This window comes from Electrona antarctica (genome assembly GCF_951216825.1).
Source record: "Electrona antarctica genome assembly, chromosome: 23".
Taxonomy (NCBI): domain Eukaryota; kingdom Metazoa; phylum Chordata; class Actinopteri; order Myctophiformes; family Myctophidae; genus Electrona; species Electrona antarctica.
The window spans coordinates 5,494,579-5,513,115 of NC_136804.1; the positions used below are offsets into that span (position 1 = coordinate 5,494,579).

At 45.3% G+C, this 18,537-nt stretch overlaps 2 protein-coding genes across 2 annotated transcripts in view; one reads left to right on the forward strand and one right to left on the reverse strand.

Moving 5' to 3' along the window:
- Positions 1–666, reverse strand: part of LOC306916339 (GTPase IMAP family member 8-like) — a gene marked incomplete at both ends in the record, with an annotated part of 4,122 nt that extends 3,456 nt beyond the window's left edge. The window contains one exon of the mRNA XM_079494173.1: positions 324–666. Within this exon, the coding sequence (XP_079350299.1) occupies positions 324–666 (343 nt within the window). The remainder of the gene's footprint in view (positions 1–323) is intronic.
- A 5,528-nt stretch (positions 667–6,194) lies between these two features.
- Positions 6,195–13,360, forward strand: LOC306916340 (GTPase IMAP family member 8-like; the record flags this gene model as incomplete). Its single annotated transcript, XM_079494174.1, has 4 exons — positions 6,195–6,301; positions 9,382–10,071; positions 12,054–12,722; positions 13,188–13,360. The coding sequence occupies exons 2-4, from the start codon at positions 9,384–9,386 to the stop codon at positions 13,358–13,360; spliced, it is 1,530 nt and encodes a 509-aa protein (XP_079350300.1). The 5' UTR covers positions 6,195–6,301; positions 9,382–9,383.
- Positions 13,361–18,537: the final 5,177 nt, after the last annotated feature.

The following is an 18,537-nucleotide window of genomic DNA, read 5'->3' on the forward strand; positions in this document are numbered from 1 at the left end:
GTGACCCCCAGAGTACTGTGGGGACCCCCTGAGTACTGTGGGGACCCCCAGAGTACTGTGGGGACCCCCTGTGGGGACACCCTGAGTACTCTGGGGACCCCCTGAGTACTGTGGGGACCCCCAGAGTACTGTGGGGACCCCCTGAGTACTGTGGTGACCCCCAGAGTACTGTGGGGACCCCCTGAGTACTGTGGGGGTCCCCACAGTACTGTGGGGACCCCCACAGTACTGTGGGGACCCCCTGAGTACTTTGGGGACCCCCAGAGTACTGTGGGGACCCCCCGGGGCAGTGGTTCCCAGTTTAGATTGACTATAATAATCACCTTCAAACAGAGCTTTCAGAACAGCTCTGTGTCTGTGTGTCTTGGTCATCAATGTCAGGACATGTTCCTCCATGTTCCTCTTCCTCTCGGACAACTTCTCTGCAACATCTCCATCAACTTCATAGTGTCCACCTCCGTTTCCAGCCACCATCTCCTCTATCTTCTCCAGCAGCTGTGTGACCTGAGTGTCATCTCTCTTCTCATTGTTGAAGACATGATACCTGTTCCCACATTTGGCAACAAGCCAGCGGAGGTGTTCCCCTCCAGCCTCAATGTGCTGCTCAATGCTTCTGCCTCCCAGACGGTCTCCAAAGGTGAACAGAACTATAGTGTGACTCCACATGCTCTGTGACAGAAGTGACATGTGTTCCTCTAATGCTACTCTGTGTTGTTTGGTGAATGCTTCACGAAGAGGAACCGTCAGAAGAGCAGCATGTGGTCCAGGAGGACAGAGACACACACTATTCTGGATGTCCAGTTTGTCCATCTCTGGTCTCTTCTGTAGTGGTCTGTAGCTGTCCCAGCCTGGTGAGTCCACCACTGTCAGATGTCTCCCTGATACTTCACCATGTCTTACACTCTGCACTGACCGATGAACTCCAGCTTTAAAAACACTTCCTCCCAGAATGGTGTTTCCTGATGAACTCTTTCCAGACCAATGCTCTCCCAACAACGCAATCCTGAGGTAAGCCATTCCTGTCAGAGAGAACACACACACACACACACACACACACACACACACACACACACACACACACACACACACACACACACACACACACACACACACACACACACACACACACACACACACACACACACACACACACACACACACACACACAGTGGTTCACATCATGATGTATCACTTATAGATTAGGGATCATTGTAACATCTGACATATCAAGATACATAAAGAACAAGCTTGTATTTGTCCTTTTCTTCTTTCTAAAGGTCACATTCTAACCTCTTATCAGGATGAAGTCAAATGGATTTAAATCCACATGGTTGGATTGGTCTAAATGTGACCTCATTTATGGTTAAATCAGTGCTTTATACACAGGGCCAAAACAGCTCTGACTCAGGGCCGGACACAGGGCCAAAACAGCTCTGACTCAGGGCCGGTTCACATGGCGGCACGACCAAGTGCTCAGGAAGCTGGCAGAGGGGCTGGAGGAACGAGGTATGCGGTCAAAGGTTTATAGGCCTGGCTCAGGGAAGAGGACGGCCCTGCCATGCATAGTCCCACCATGGGCACCGTTGGAGAGGACGGACCTGCCATGCATAGTCCACCATGGGCACCGTTGGAGAGGATGGCCCTGCCATGCATAGTCCACCATGGGCACCGTGGGAGAGGACGGCCCTGCATGCATAGTGTGTCTCTTGGGGGGAGGTGAGTGTGGGATCCAGACTGATTGCTATGTTATTGTTTTTGAGCGGTGTCTGTCTGTCTGTCTGTCTGTCTGTCTGTCTGTCTGTCTGTCCACGCACTGAAAGCTGCACCACCTAAAGTGGCCAGTAGAGTACATCACAGAGTAAAGTGGCAGTACAGTACAATTTACAATTGCAATTTAGACATTTAGCAGATGCTCTTAATCCTGCAGAGCGACTTACAATAAGCAAGAACAAAAAGCATGGCAATACAGCACGGTGCACTACAATACAGTTAAGTACAGTACAGGAACTATAACAATACATTTATAGTTGCACCGCTCGCTTCACACAGGTGTGATTTTCTTTGAGTGGCTCAGTGTTATATTGAGTCAGGTATGTGACGGCCCCCTGGGCCCCCCTGGGCCCTGGCCATATCATTATATCAATGTGGGGGTCCTTGGCCATATGGGGGGCCTTGGACATATCATTTATATCAATGTGGGGGGCCTTGGCCATATCATTTATATCAATGTGGGGGGCCTTGGCCATATCATTTATATCAATGTGGGGGTCCTTGGCCATATCATTTGTATAAATGTGGGGGGCCTTGGCCATATCATTTATATCAATGTGGGGGTCCTTGGCCATATGGGGGGCCTTGGCCATATCATTTATATCAATGTGGGGGGCCTTGGCCATATCATTTATATCAATGTGGGGGGCCTTGGCCATATGGGGGGCCTTGGCCATATCATTTATATCAATGTGGGGGGCCTTGGCCATATCATTTATATCAATGTGGGGGTCCTTGGCCATATAATTTATATCAATGTGGGGGTCCTTGGCCATATAATTTATATCAATGTGGGGGGCCTTGGCCATATCATTTATATCAATGTGGGGGTCCTTGGCCATATAATTTATATCAATGTGGGGGGCCTTGGCCATATCATTTATATCAATGTGGGGGTCCTTGGCCATATCATTTATATCAATGTGGGGGTCCTTGACCATATCATTTATATCAAGGTGGGGGGCCTTGGCCATATCATTTATATCAAGGTGGGGGTCCTTGGCCATATCATTTATATCAATGTGGGGGTCCTTGGCCATATCATTTATATCAATGTGGGGGTCCTTGGCCATATCATTTATATCAATGTGGGGGTCCTTGGCCATATCATTTATATCAATGTGGGGGTCCTTGGCCATATCATTTATATCAATGTGGGGGGCCTTGGCCATATCATTTATATCAATGTGGGGGGCCTTGGCCATATCATTTATATCAATGTGGGGGTCCTTGGCCATATCATTTATATCAATGTGGGGGGCCTTGGCCATATCATTTATATCAATGTGGGGGTCCTTGGCCATATCATTTATATCAATGTGGGGGGCCTTGGCCATATAATTTATATCAATGTGGGGGTCCTTGGCCATATCATTTATATCAATGTGGGGGTCCTTGGCCATATCATTTATATCAATGTGGGGGCCTTGGCCATATCATTTATATCAATGTGGGGGGCCTTGGCTATATCATTTATATCAAGGTGGGGGTCCTTGGCCATATCATTTATATCAATGTGGGGGTCCTTAATTGGCACAATCAAGTTTGAGAACTACTGCTCTGTGGAACGGGCCTCAGGTCTTAATGGGTTAATGTAGGAAACGTACGTGTTAAATTATTTCGTCAGACAGTGATCTGACATCACATGACTCACCAATGGAATGAGGTTAGGTAAGCTATCTATTGTTGCCTGCTGGTGATACTATCTTCCAACACTGGAAATACAAATAAAAATCACACCCGTGTGAAGCGAGGGACGTTGTTACTACCAATGTGTATATACTGGACAGGGCCGGACTCAGGGCCAGACACAGGGCCAAAACAGCTCTGACTCAGGGCCGGACACAGGGCCAAAACAGCTCTGACTCAGGGCCGGACACAGGGCCAAAACAGCTCTGACTCAGGGCCGGACACAGGGCCAAAACAGCTCTGACTCAGGGCCGGACACAGGGCCAAAACAGCTCTGACTCAGGGCCGGACACAGGGCCAAAACAGCTCTGACTCAGGGCCAGACACAGGGCCAAAACAGCTCTGACTCAGGGCCGGACACAGGGCCAAAACAGCTCTGACTCAGGGCCGGTTCACATGGCGGCACGACCAAGTGCTCAGGAAGCTGGCAGAGGGGCTGGAGGAACGAGTTATGCGGTCAGGTTTATAGGCCTGGCTCAGGGAAGAGGACGGCCCTGCCATGCATAGTCCCACCATGGGCACCGTTGGAGAGGACGGCCCTGCCATGCATAGTCCACCATGGGCACCGTTGGAGAGGACGACCCTGCATGCATAGTCCACCATGGGCACCGTTGGAGAGGACGGCGCCGCTACCAACCTGGCGCCCTAGATGAGATAAATACAGTGCCCCTATACCAACCTGGCACCCTAGGCGGGTAACTGTCGCGCCCGCCCCCAAAAACCTGCTCAGCCCCGGTCCAATGTGCTAATGAGCGTCAATTTGGGGGTCCTTCACATGAAAAGGTTTGGGAACCACATGGTTACACATGCCTGTCAATCAATGCACACACACACACACACACACACACGCACACACAGTCATCCCTCACTCGTGTGTTCCGGCATCTGTATGGCATTTTAAATCTATCACTGTTTATCTCATACACTTATTGGATACTTTATTTGTATTATATTAAACACCACATATACTCATCATAATATTCTCTTTAGGATTCGTACCTGGTGGTGAATTCACGTCCAGTCAAAGTTGACCTAAATCAATCGAGACGTTGATAATGAAGACGATGTTTTGTTTTCCCACCTTCGTCAGTCCTGACTCATAGTGTAGGATCTGAAGGAGGGTGTGGTCGTCACGCATCCTCATACCTCACTCCTTCACAGTCTGACACACGCCTGTGTGACGTCACACTGTAGTCAGGTTACTTCCTGGACTACATGTTGTCTCAGGAAGACAGCCCTCCCCCTATCCACAAGGAGGAGCAGTGCACCAAAGCATTATGGGAATTGTAGTCCTCATACTTCACTCCTTCACGTCACACTGCTCTACACTGGATCTAAGTGTCAGGTTACATTCTGTCACCGTAAGGCTAATCTCTCAAGACAGATCCTTAAAAATATGTGGCATGCAGATTAATGACGCAGATAAACTGTTACGAGACATGAAGATGCAAGCAGGACATTTGATACAGACGTCCCTTAAGAGTTATGCTAAAACATCCCAGAAGGGATGCCCGAAAACATATTTTACAGGAAGTGAGTTATGGACAAAATAAAAACTAAACTATTGACATCTGACTAATCTAAACAAAAAACATAAAATGTCCCTTGGGTTATCTGCTGGGTTTGCAACCCGCAGCTCTGGAGCCACATGTGACTCTTTAGCTCCTCTCTATTGGCTCTTACTATAAAAATATATGGAAATTAACTGCGGGTTTTTTGAGTGGTGCAACCACTCCAAGGAACAGCAATGTCCGTGACGTTCACCTAACTATGTGACGTTCACCTATGTGACTATGAGCACGAGTACCAATGAGTACCAGTAGGGGCGCTGTTGTGCCAGAAACAGAGAGAGAGAGATAGTGCTGCACTGTTGCCTGTTAAGGGTCCATTTCCATTTAGCTGGGGACCATCTGGACGTACCCCCTCAAGGATCGCTGGTGGTCCCCGGACTGGTTGAAAACCACTGCTCTACAACACCAAGGGCAGTATTATGCGTGTCTTAAGTACCAGGTCTTATTACTTAACTTAAGACCTGGAGGCGTGGTCAATGCTGTTTGGCCACTCAGAATAGCCAAATGGCATTGATCACGTCTCCGGGTCTTAAGTTAAGTAATAAGACCTGATACTTAAGACAGGCATAATACTGCCCCAAATCTCTTAGCCGGAAATAGCCAATCTACAAGTTCACAATCTGTCGTTCTGCTATTTTTTTTTAATGTTCGCCCCAGATGAGGGACGCTATAGGTTTCATGAGATTAAACTCCTTAAGTGCCATGGGGGTGGACACCAGTTTTGGTCCTGGGTGCCACTGTCCCCATTATAAATAAAAGAAAGAAAATGTAATTCTATTGTGCATGTCATGTGCATGTCAAAAATCTCGGTTTCTCGTTTCTCGCTAGCGCCACTCAAAAAGTAAATAATAATAATAATAATAATAATAATAATAATAATAATAATAATAAGGATCTGTCTTGAGAGATTAGCCTTACGGTGACAGAACCTGACGCTTAGATCCAGTGTAGAGCAGTGTGACGTCACACAGACGTGAAGGAGTGAAGTATGAGGACTACAATTCCCATAATGCTTTGGTGCACTGCTCCTCCTTGTGGATAGGGGGAGGGCTGTCTTCCTGAGACAACATGTAGTCCAGGAAGTAACCTGACTGGGCCACTGGGTCAGACTGTGAAGGAGTGAGTTATGAGGATGCGTGACGACCACACCCTCCTTCAGATCCTACACTATGAGTCAGGACTGACGAAGGTGGAAAAACAAAACATCGTCTTCATTATCAACGTCTCGATTGATTTAGGTCAACTTTGACTGGACGTGAATTCACCACCAGGTACGAATCCTAAAGAGAATATTATGATGAGTATGAGTGGTGTTTAATATAATACAAATAAAGTATCCAATAAGTGTATGAGATAAACAGTGATAGATTTAAAATGCCATACAGATGCCGGAACACACGAGTGAGGGATGACTGTGTGTGTGCGTGTGCGTGTGCATGTGCGCGTGCGTGCGTGTGTGTGTGTGTGTGTGTGTGTGTGTGCATTGATTGACAGGCATGTGTAACCATGTGGTTCCCAAACCTTTTCATGTCAAGGACCCCCAAATTGACGCTCATTAACACCGCGGACCCCCATTAGAAAATATATGCCAGGGAAGAGTTTCATGTCACTGATTTTCATGTCAAGGACCTCCGGTTTGACCTGAATTAGTCTACGGACCCCCATTTAATGGCATTTCTATCTCTGAGACCCCCATTTATATTGTAAAATCAGTGTTAATTTAACTCTAAGAGTGTACAAATGTAACCAAATGGACCCGTTAGAATCTGGGTGGGGGGGGGGGGGGGGGGGGGGCTGGAGGATGGACCGGGGCTGAGCAGGTTTTTGGGGGCGGGCGCGACAGTTACCAGCCTAGGGTGCCAGGTTGGTATAGGGGCACTGTGTATTTATCTCATCTAGGGCGCCAGGTTGGTAGCGGCGCCGTCCTCTCCAACGGTGCCCATGGTGGGACTATGCATGCAGGGCCGTCCTCTCCAACGGTGCCCATGGTGGGACTATGCATGCAGGGCCGTCCTCTCCAACGGTGCCCATGGTGGGACTATGCATGCAGGGCCGTCCTCTCCAACGGTGCCCATGGTGGACTATGCATGCAGGGCCGTCCTCTCCAACGGTGCCCATGGTGGGACTATGCATGGCAGGGCCGTCCTCTCCAACGGTGCCCATGGTGGACTATGCATGCAGGGCCGTCCTCTCCAACGGTGCCCATGGTGGGACTATGCATGCAGGGCCGTCCTCTCCAACGGTGCCCATGGTGGGACTATGCATGGCAGGGCCGTCCTCTTCCCTGAGCCAGGCCTATAAACCTGACCGCATACCTCGTTCCTCCAGCCCCTCTGCCAGCTTCCTGAGCACTTGGTCGTGCCGCCATGTGAACCGGCCCTGAGTCAGAGCTGTTTTGGCCCTGTGTCCGGCCCTGAGTCAGAGCTGTTTTGGCCCTGTGTCCGGCCCTGAGTCAGAGCTGTTTTGGCCCTGTGTCTGGCCCTGAGTCCGGCCCTGTCCAGTATATATATACACATTGGTACACGGGTGTGATTTTTATTTGTATTTCCAGTGTTGGAAGATAGTATCACCAGCAGGCAACAATAGACAGCTTACCTAACCTCATTCCATTCATGTGATGTCAGATCACTGTCTGACGAAATAATTTAACACGTACGTTTCCTTCATTAACCCATTAAGACCTGAGGCCCGTTCTACAGAGCAGTAGTTCTCAAACTTGATTGTGCCAATTAAGGCCCCCCACATTGATATTAATGATATGGCCAAGGCCCCCCACATTGATATAAATGATGTGGCCAAGGCCCCCCACATTGATGTAAATGATATGGCCAAGGCCCCCCACATTGATATTAATGATATGGCCAAGGCCCCCCACATTGATATAAATGGTATGGCCAAGGCCCCCCATATGGCCAAGGACCCCCACATTGATATAAATGATATGGCCAAGGCCCCCCACATTGATATAAATGATATGGCCAAGGCCCCCCACATTGATATTAATGATATGGCCAAGGCCCCCCACATTGATATAAATGATATGGCCAAGGCCCCCCACATTGATATTAATGATATGGCCAAGGCCCCCCACATTGATATAAATTATATGGCCAAGGCCCCCCACATTGATATAAATGATATGGCCAAGGCCCCCCACATTGATATAAATGATATGGCCAAGGCCCCCCATATGGCCAAGGACCCCCACATTGATATAAATGATATGGCCAAGGCCCCCCACATTGATACAAATGATATGGCCAAGGCCCCCCACATTGATATAAATGATATGGCCAAGGCCCCCCATATGGCCAAGGACCCCCACATTGATATAAATGATATGGCCAAGGCCCCCCACATTGATATAAATGATATGGCCAAGGCCCCCCACATTGATATAAATGATATGGCCAAGGCCCCCCATATGGCCAAGGACCCCCACATTGATATAAATGATATGGCCAAGGCCCAGGGGGGCCCAGGGGGCCGTCACATACCTGACTCAATATAACACTGAGCCACTCAAAGAGAATCACACCTGTGTGAAGCGAGCGGTGCAACTATAAATGTATTGTTATAGTTCCTGTACTGTACTTAACTGTATTGTAGTGCACCTGTGCTCTCTGTATTGCCATGCTTTTTCTTCTTGCTTATTGTAAGTCGCTCTGCAGGATTAAGAGCATCTGCTAAATGTCTAAATTGCAATTGTAAATTGTACTGTACTGCCACTTTACTCTGTGATGTACTCTACTGGCCACTTTAGGTGGTGCAGCTTTCAGTGCGTGGACAGACAGACAGACAGACAGACAGACAGACAGACAGACAGACAGACACCGCTCAAAAACAATAACATAGCAATCAGTCTGGATCCCACACTCACCTCCCCCCAAGAGACACACCGTTTCACCCCATGCTGAAGGATGGAGGATGCAGGGGTCCGTAGACTAATGGATGGACCACTGGTGTACAGACCCTATGCTGAAGGATGGACCGTATGTACAGTAGCATCACCATCTGTCGGACTACGTCGCAATGTGACACATTGTGAGCTTGTAGATCTGCTATCTGGGGTCCATGGTCAAATACATGTGGGGGTCCTTCATATGAACATGTTTCTAAAGCACTGATTTAACCATAAATGAGGTCACATTTAGACCAATCCAACCCTGTGGATTTAAATCCATTTGACTACATCCTGATAAGAGGTTAGAATGTGACCTTTGGAAAGAAGAAGTGTGTGTGTGTGTGTGTGTGTGTGTGTGTGTGTGTGTGTGTGCGTGCGTGCGTGCGTGCGTGCGTGCGTGCGTGCGCGCTGTGACTTATTGTGACTAAACAATGTTTTCTCTGACAGGAATGGCTTACCTCAGGATTGCGTTGTTGGGAGAGTATTGGTCTGGAAAGAGTTCATCAGGAAACACCATTCTGGGAGGAAGTGTTTTTCAAGCTGGAGTTCTTCGGTCAGTGCTGAGTGTAAGACATGGTGAAGTATCAGGGAGACATCTGGCAGTGGTGGACTCACCAGGCTGGAACTACAGACCACTACAGGAGAGTCCAGAGATGGACAAACTGGACATCCAGAACAGTGTGTGTCTCTGTCCTCCTGGACCACATGCTGCTCTTCTGACGGTTCCTCTTCGTGAAGCATTCACCAAACAACACAGAGTAGCATTAGAGGAACACATGTCACTTCTGTCACAGAGCGTGTGGAGTCACACTATAGTTCTGTTCACCTTTGGAGACCGTCTGGGAGGCAGAAGCATTGAGCAGCACATTGAGGCTGGAGGGGAACACCTCCGCTGGCTTGTTGCCAAATGTGGGAACAGGTATCATGTCTTCAACAATGAGAAGAGAGATGACACTCAGGTCACACAGCTGCTGGAGAAGATAGAGGAGATGGTGGCTGGAAACGGAGGTGGACACTATGAAGTTGGAGATGTTGCAGAGAAGTTGTCCGAGAGGAAGAGGAACATGGAGGAACATGTCCTGACATTGATGACCAAGACACACAGACACAGAGCTGTTCTGAAAGCTCTGTTTGAAGGTGATTATTATAGTCAATCTTAACTGGGAACCACTGCCCCGGGGGGTCCCCACAGTACTATGGGGGTCCCCACAGTACTCGGGGGTCCCCACAGTACTCAGGGGGTCCCCACAGTACTCAGGGGGTCCCCACAGTACTGTGGGGGTCCCCACAGTACTGTGGGGGTCCCCACAGTACTCTGGGGGTCCCCAGAGTACTCTGGGGGTCCCCACAGTACTCTGGGGGTTCCCACAGTACTCAGGGGGTCCCCACAGTACTGTGGGTCCCCACAGTATTCAGGGGGTCCCCAGATGATTAGCTGAATGTGCAACATTGTGTTGTCACTCAACAGTAAACAAACCAACATACAGTCTATCTGCACATTTATAAGGTTAAAATGTATTAACACCTTTTTAATACCAAATTGGCCAATTACATAAGACATTATTAAAATAGGCGATCTACAAGCTGTGTGTGTGTGTGTGTGTGTGTCAGGAGAACATCAGAGTCTACCAGATGTGAGGCTGATGTTGGTTGGAGGAGACCTGGTTATGAGGGGCTGGGCTGGAGATCACATACTGCAGGAGGATGTGTTTACAAAAAGGCTGGTGAGTAATATTATATGAACTTCATGTTATAATGAGTAATATTATATGATAATATGAACTTCATGTTATAATGAGTAATATTATATGAACTTCATGTTATAATGAGTAATATTATATGAACTTCATGTTATAATGAGTAATATTATATGAACTTCATGTTATAATGAGTAATATTATATAAACTTCATGTTATAATGAGTAATATTATATGAACTTCATGTTATAATGAGTAATATTATATGAACTTCATGTTATAATTAAGCAATATTACACGAGAGGGTGTGGGTTAACGTGATTATTGCCACGACAGGGATGCGGTGAGGAACGAGACGAAGTCGAGTTCCGCAAGCATCACTGAAGTGGCAATAATCACGTTAACCCACACCCTCGAGTGTAATATTGCAATTATACAACAGTTACCCTTAAAACTAAGAAAATCGCTGAAAGAATATATTTTTTTAATGACAGATGTAGTCACTACGACCACAAATGTCCCAAGAAACTAGCTAGCCTAGCCACCGAGTTTGCTAGCGCTCTGGGAGAACAGAGCAGCTGAATTCTTTGTTTTGATTAGGTGGTGAATGGTGCTGGTTTAACCCACGGCTAGAAGGTTGTTTCAACCAATCAGATTGCTTCCTCGAAACGACCTGTGGTATAATGAGTAATATTATATGAACTTCATGTTATAATGAATGATAATGTGAAAGTATGATGTCATGAATGTTTGTGCCAGTGTCAGTGATACGCACGCACGCACGCACGCACGCACGCACGCACGCACGCACGCACGCACGCACGCACGCACGCACGCACGCACGCACACACACACACACACACACACACACACACACACACACACACACACACACACACACACACACACACACACACACACACACACACACACACACACACACACACACACACACACACACACACACACACACACACACACACACACACACACACACACACACACACACACACACACACACACACACGAAGATAAGAATACTGTATTGTCCATTACATTTCCATGTTTGTCTCCTGTATTAACTAATGACTCTTGTACCTCCTGTGATTAATCCACTGTACTGTGGCGTCTTACAATGTCTACTTTAGGTTATGTTAATTTATCGTGTTTCTGTTGATAACTGGTCTATACTTACAGTATGTCCACCGTGTTTGATTTAACTAACATACAGTAAACCTCATATTCCTGAACAGACAGAATAGTCATTTTAATTATGGTTTAGTTTAAAACCTCCTAAGTCACATGTATTGATTATTATAACTAACATACAGTAAACCTCATATTCCTGACTGAACAGACAGAATGTGTCAGACAACAGAGACGAGTTGCTGACAGAAATGTGAGTGTGGCGATGTGTCCAGGCTGGTCGACTACACCTCCATCACAGAAGATCAAAGATGTCCTTCTACACGGTGTGACTCTGTGTTCTCCTGGACCCCACGCTGTCCTGCTGAATGTTCCTGTCTGGGACAGGTTCTCTGAAGCTGACAGGAGATCAGTGGAGGAACACATGGAGCTGCTGGGGGACAGAGTCTGGAGACACACTCTGGTTCGGTTCACAATGGGATGGTGGCTGGGAGGGAGACGTGTTGAGGAGTACATCGAGGCTGAAGGAGAACCTCTGAGGAGGATCCTGGAGAAATGTGGCTACAGGTACCAGGTTCTAGACAATCTGGACATCTCAGAAGTGAAAGAGCTGATGGAGAAAGTAGAAGACATGGTGACGAGGAACAGAGGACACTTTGGACCTTCAGACTCCAGAGAAGACAGGTCTGTCAGAGACACAGGACACCTCAGGGAGGGACATGAGACGAGACAGAAGACACCGTTAGAAAGACTGACAGGAAAGACATTTACTGATGAAGAATGGAACAGCCGAGAAGAAGAATTCAAGAAGAGAGAAGAGGAAGGGAGGAGAAGGGAGGAGGAGATGATAGAGAGGATGTTGCAGTTTGTGGAGAAGGAGCCAGAAGAACCAACCCTGCCACCTGTCAGGAGAAGGGACAGCCTACTGCACCTCCCTCCAAGCAGTGAGTAACAATACTATTGATCTGATAACACAATGTGATCGTTTATTACAGTGACTTTTATAAATGTAACATTTCATCAGTATAATTATTGTTGTGTGTGGTCTTGTGTTTCAGTGAGTGGTGCTATATTGTAATTCATTATGTATTATTACTAATAATGTTAATAATGTTGCAGTGTTAAGGATGTTGCAGTTTGTGGAGAAGGAGCCAGAAGAACCAACCCTGCCACCTGTCAGGAGAAGGATGAGCATGGACTATCCTCCAAACAGTGAGTATCAATATTATTGATCTGATAACACAATGTGATCGTTTATTACAGTGACTTTTATAAATGTAACATTTCATCAGTATAATTATTGTTGTGTGTGGTCTTGTGTTTCAGTGAGTGGTGCTATATTGTAATTCATTATGTATTATTACTAATAATGTTAATAATAATCAGTATATTGTTGTCTTGTGTTTCAGTGAGTGGAGGAACGCCATCTGAAGCAGGAAGTTCATACCGCTGGTCACCTGACAAGGTTCATGATTGGCTGCTGAAGAGACATGCTGGACCAATAGCGCCCTCTTCAGGATATGAAAGTGAAGCTGCCAGCCAGCTCGATGCAATGAGTGTGAGAGAGGAAGATGATTCATAGATTGAAATCAGACAATTAAGAACAATAATTATCAATATGCAATTGTGATGCCATGTACAATATAACTGCCAACAATCTCAATAACAAAGAAACTTATTATATACTTATTCAAAAGTATATAATCCTAATAACATAATAATGTAAGTACATGTGCTATAGATATAAATAATGAAATATTGTAAATCAATACATTTGTTGAATACAAAAGTCAACAGTTCTGTCTCATATTACATGAGTCACATATTATGATGTTATTTTCTGCATGGTATTGTATAATATTTTGACATTTAAATGTTTTGATGAATTGATTACAAAAGGACCCTAATGGAAACAAACGATTTAGCATTTATATACCGCCTTTATTCAAAGCTCTTTACATAAATTGTGCGTTATGATTACATTGACACACCGATGGCGGAGGAAACCATGCAAGGCACCAAGCTGCACATCAGGAGCAATCAGGGGTTCAGAGTCTTGCTCAAGGACACTTGGACACTAACTCTGGGGGATCCCACAGGGATGGAACCGGGAACCTCACGGTTCTCATCCGGACGCTGTACCCCTGATAGTGTTTTTTTGGTGTTTATTACATGGCTTGGTTGAATGCTTGATTCTGATTGGTCAATTGCTTAATTCAGTGGTGAGTTATCTCATCATAATGACCGCTCCGCTGTATACCAGACCTCTGCCTAATCAAACCCTCTGAGCACCAGCTGCGCCCTGCTTGATTTACTGCTGTTTCCAACATGACCGCCATGTACAGTTGGGTGCCACCGATATTGTCCCTTATCATTTGACCCATTTAGGCCTGACCTCAACATTTAAAAAAAATCCTTCTAAATCTTCCAGTTTTCTGAAATAAATATTTTCACGATTTTTCAAAAATAGCAGACCTACAAGCTCGTAGCGCGCCACTCGGTGGCGTGCTATGAGCTTGTAGATCTGCTATTTTTCAATAGCTAAATTATAACAATTTTTAAAACACCAAAAGGGGTTCCCGCCCAAAATGGATTAACTGTCCTTTTGCGCAGATCACGCAAACCTCAGCAAAAAGAAAAGGACAATATCGATGGCCTCCAACTGTATGTAAACACACACACACACACACACTAGTGACACAGTGTAATTTACAGCTAAACGTTGCTCTCAAAAATGTTTTTGATAACATTTGAGCGAGAAATAGACGAAGCAGTAAAACCCGGAAATGGATTCTATTTGATCAACTCACTTCCTTGTTTTCCGACAGTGCTCCCTTAAACTCCCTGAATTATCTCCCGACAACGACCACCTAGCCAGATATTATCCCTTACTTATTCCTCTGATAGACGTTGTATTGAACTGTACTGTCCTCAGTGATTATAGACGTTGTATTGAACTGTACTGTCCTCAGTGATTATAGACGTTGTATTGAACTGTACTGTCCTCAGTGATTATAGACGTTGTATTGAACTGTACTGTCCTCAGTGATTATAGACGTTGTATTGAACTGTACTGTCCTCAGTGATTATAGACGTTGTATTGAACTGTACTGTCCTCAGTGATTATTACTCTGATAGACGTTGTATTGAATTGTACTCCTCAGTGATTGTCTTTACAAACTATTAATAAAGTATTAATTCATTAATATTCAGGTGACTATCACTACTTATTATAGGTGTCATAGTGTTGTAGCGCCACCTGCTGGATGGAACATTCTTCCTGTCATATTTTATATAGGGTGACATTTGCTTCATAGTGATGTTGTTGTTTTAATCTCCCAGTGATAAAATAACTGTATTCTGTATCGTTTGTAATATAGCAGTACGTTAATTAATTCTGGAACCCGTTTCATTTGAATGTCACGACGGATAAATGTGACCAAATTTCACTCAGGGACTGCCATTGGATTTTTTTGAATTTCCGCAGGGATTCATAGCTTCAAATTGACATATTGGTTGTTCAGTTTGACCCACCAGTTTTGGAGATATGGCTTATAGAGTAATGTCTTGCAGACAAACAGCGAGTTGAGAAAACAGGCTTGAAAGGTTCACTTCTGTGGTCTCTAACATTACACCTAGCTACATGTTTAAGCATTTATTTCATATTTACATGTCTTCTGTGGACTCTAACATTACACCTAGCTACATGTTTAAGCATTTAGTTCATATTTACATGTTGATTTCAGCTCTGATATTTATTTCAGACATGCTCTAGTATGTGAAGGGTGTGATATTAACTCATTTAAAAAAAAAAAAAGGGTTTTCTCCTCTGGTGAAAAGCTGGAATTTGCGCGACGGCAGGCTCTCAGTCAAATCTGGTCACACATGTTGTGAAAATAGCAGATCTACAAGCTCACAACGCTTCGCTAATGACAACGACAGTTTTCTATAGTGTAGTTTCTTGATGACTTTTGATGCAGTCATTTTGCGTCTTGTTTTTCATTTTTAGGAATTAAAAAGGTCCCTTCTAGGATGTCTTGACTCAGGATAACCCAGGGGTTAAAACCCTTTAATGTCAAAAGAGACATTTTGGACCAGGGCTGGGCAACTGGCGGCCCGGGGGCCACATGCGGCCCCCACCTTCACTTAATGTGGCCCTCAGGTTAATGTCAGAATACTGATATATTATTGGTTTCAGCTGTTTACAACTCTACGACTCACTGTAATTACTTCAGTCTAAATTAGTAGCTCAATGCTCAACACAAGTATAATTAAAGGCATTTGAAATGACATAACTCTCCAACTATTATAATTAAATGTTTTCCTCTTATATATTTATCACTATTTTTATGTTTGCACACCTGTCTGGCCCCTCGCCAATTAACTGTTTCTCAGGCCATTGACGCAATCTTTTGCTGACCGAAATGTTGAAACTTTTTTTATTTATTCTGCACATTTTTTGAATATAAGAATGCTTATGTTGGGCCTATACCTATTACAGCAACGATACATTACAATTAAGATGTGAAGAAAATAATCACACCCGCGTGAACTGAGTGGTGCAACTCCCCTCTCCCCTTCCCCCCACCCCCCCCCCCCCCCTCTCTCTCTCCCCCTCTCTCTCATTAAAGATCTTTACCTCTTGAGTGTAAAATGAAACAAATGGGTCCATTTGGTTTCATTGTACACTCTCAAGAGTTCAAGTATTGTTAAACATCTGCATTACTGCCTGGGCCGTGGCTCAGCGGTCCAGGCACCTTGCCTGGCAATCCAGTCTAGCAGTGTGCCGCGGGTTCGACTCCCGATCCCGACGGCCCTTACTGCATGTCGCCCCCTCCCCCATCTCTCTCCCCATTTCCTGTCAGCCTACTGTCTGTCCCTCCATAAAAGAATATAAAATAAAGGCGAAAGCCACAAAAAAAAAAACATTTAAAAAAAAAAAACATCTGCATTACTTCATTTACAATAAGTCTACACAATCATTGTTATTTTGATTGCTTGCCTGTTTATATCTCTCCGAATGTATCAATCAATACAGCATGGAACGATAACAAATATTCTATAAGTTTTGGGTCTGAGAGGCAAAATATCATCAAATGGCGGTCTGTGGCTCAAATGGCAAATAAATAATGGACCTAGTATGAAAAGGGTTGAAAACCACTGTTGTAGAGGGACAAACTATAGCGGAGCTAATAGAGGCCTGGGAGTCCCCGACTCCCCAGCCAAGTATAGGTTTTAACCCATGTTGGGGCGGGAACCCCTTTTGGTGTTAGCATTATGTTATGCTTTAGCTTTTGAAAAATAACACCCGTGTGAACTGAGTGGTGTAAGGTCTTATATAGACTGATCAGCTGTGGTCTGACGTAATGTCTGACGTAATGAAATCACACCCGTGTGAACTGGGTGACCATAGCAACCATGCTCATTTTTTGGTACGAACAGACAGACAGACAAACAGACAGACAGACACGTAAACTAACAAAGCCAGTTGTAGGAGTGGTTTACACCACTCAAAAATAGCAGATCTACAAGCTCATAGCGCGCCACCGAGTGGCGCGCTACGAGCTTGTAGGTCTGCTATTTTTGAAAAATCGAAGAACCATTGACATAGAAACATAGCTTTTTCATAAAACTGTCAGGATGTAGAAGACATTTTTAGAATCTGATCTCAGGTCAAAATGGGTTAAAGACAGCTAGGTAAATACTCAAACAGTGGCAGATCTAAAACAAGAAAAAAACATTCCTGCCCTCTGTGAAAGTTGGTGATCTCAGGCTATAAACTAGAAGCTAATAAACTATGAACATTTTCCAGGCCAGCCAGACACAGATTACTGAACCTCCTACAGCTCGGGCTCCCGGTTCAATGTATCGCAGCCGAGCAACACTTTGTGGAGAATTTAGAGAGTTTAGCCATTCATGGTGTCTGGCCCTTCAACTGGCTAATTACCCCGCCTGTGAATTTATCGATGTGTGACATTTCTGTACAACTAAAGAAATTGCTAAAGTTTTGTCAACTGCCCTGCTTTCCAATCCACTAAGCACAAGCCTTCAGCCTTAGCCAATAGCATCTCTGACCTCTGAAATGCATCAGGACATACAGTAGGCCTACTACAGTATTTATATTAGCCTGATTGTCAGACTCTGGGGCAGTATTATGTGTGTCTTAAGTACCAGGTCTTATTACTTAACTTAAGACCTGGAGGCGTGGTCAATGCTGTTTGGCCACTCAGAATAGCCAAATGGCATTGATCACGCCTCCAGGTCTTAAGTTAAGTAATAAGACCTGGTACTTAAGACACACATAATACTGCCCTCCTGAGCCTCCAAAGAACCAGTGTGCTCAGTCGAGTGGGCGGGGTCTATGGGCTGGAAACCAGGCTAGTATTTTATAGCATGGCTCTGCAGGAGGCTATAGCCGGCTGCACGTGCGTGCGTGTAAAATGTCTTGTGCATAGACTGCACACCGCCAGTAGGACATAGGCTACAAATAATCATTTTACAATGGAAGTAAAAGCGGAGACTGATGTTCGATATACACAATGGAGCCACGTCGAATCGTGTGGCTCTCAGATCCACCTGATTCGTGTTTCGGGAATCATTCACAGAACATGAATAATGAAGACAAACACTTTTTCTGCAGTGATCTGTGCTTAGAATGTGATCAACCGATAATCACCAGTATACAGTTGGAGGCCATCGATATTGTCCTTTTCTTTTTGCTGAGGTTTGCGTGATCTGCGCAAAAGAACAGTTAACCCA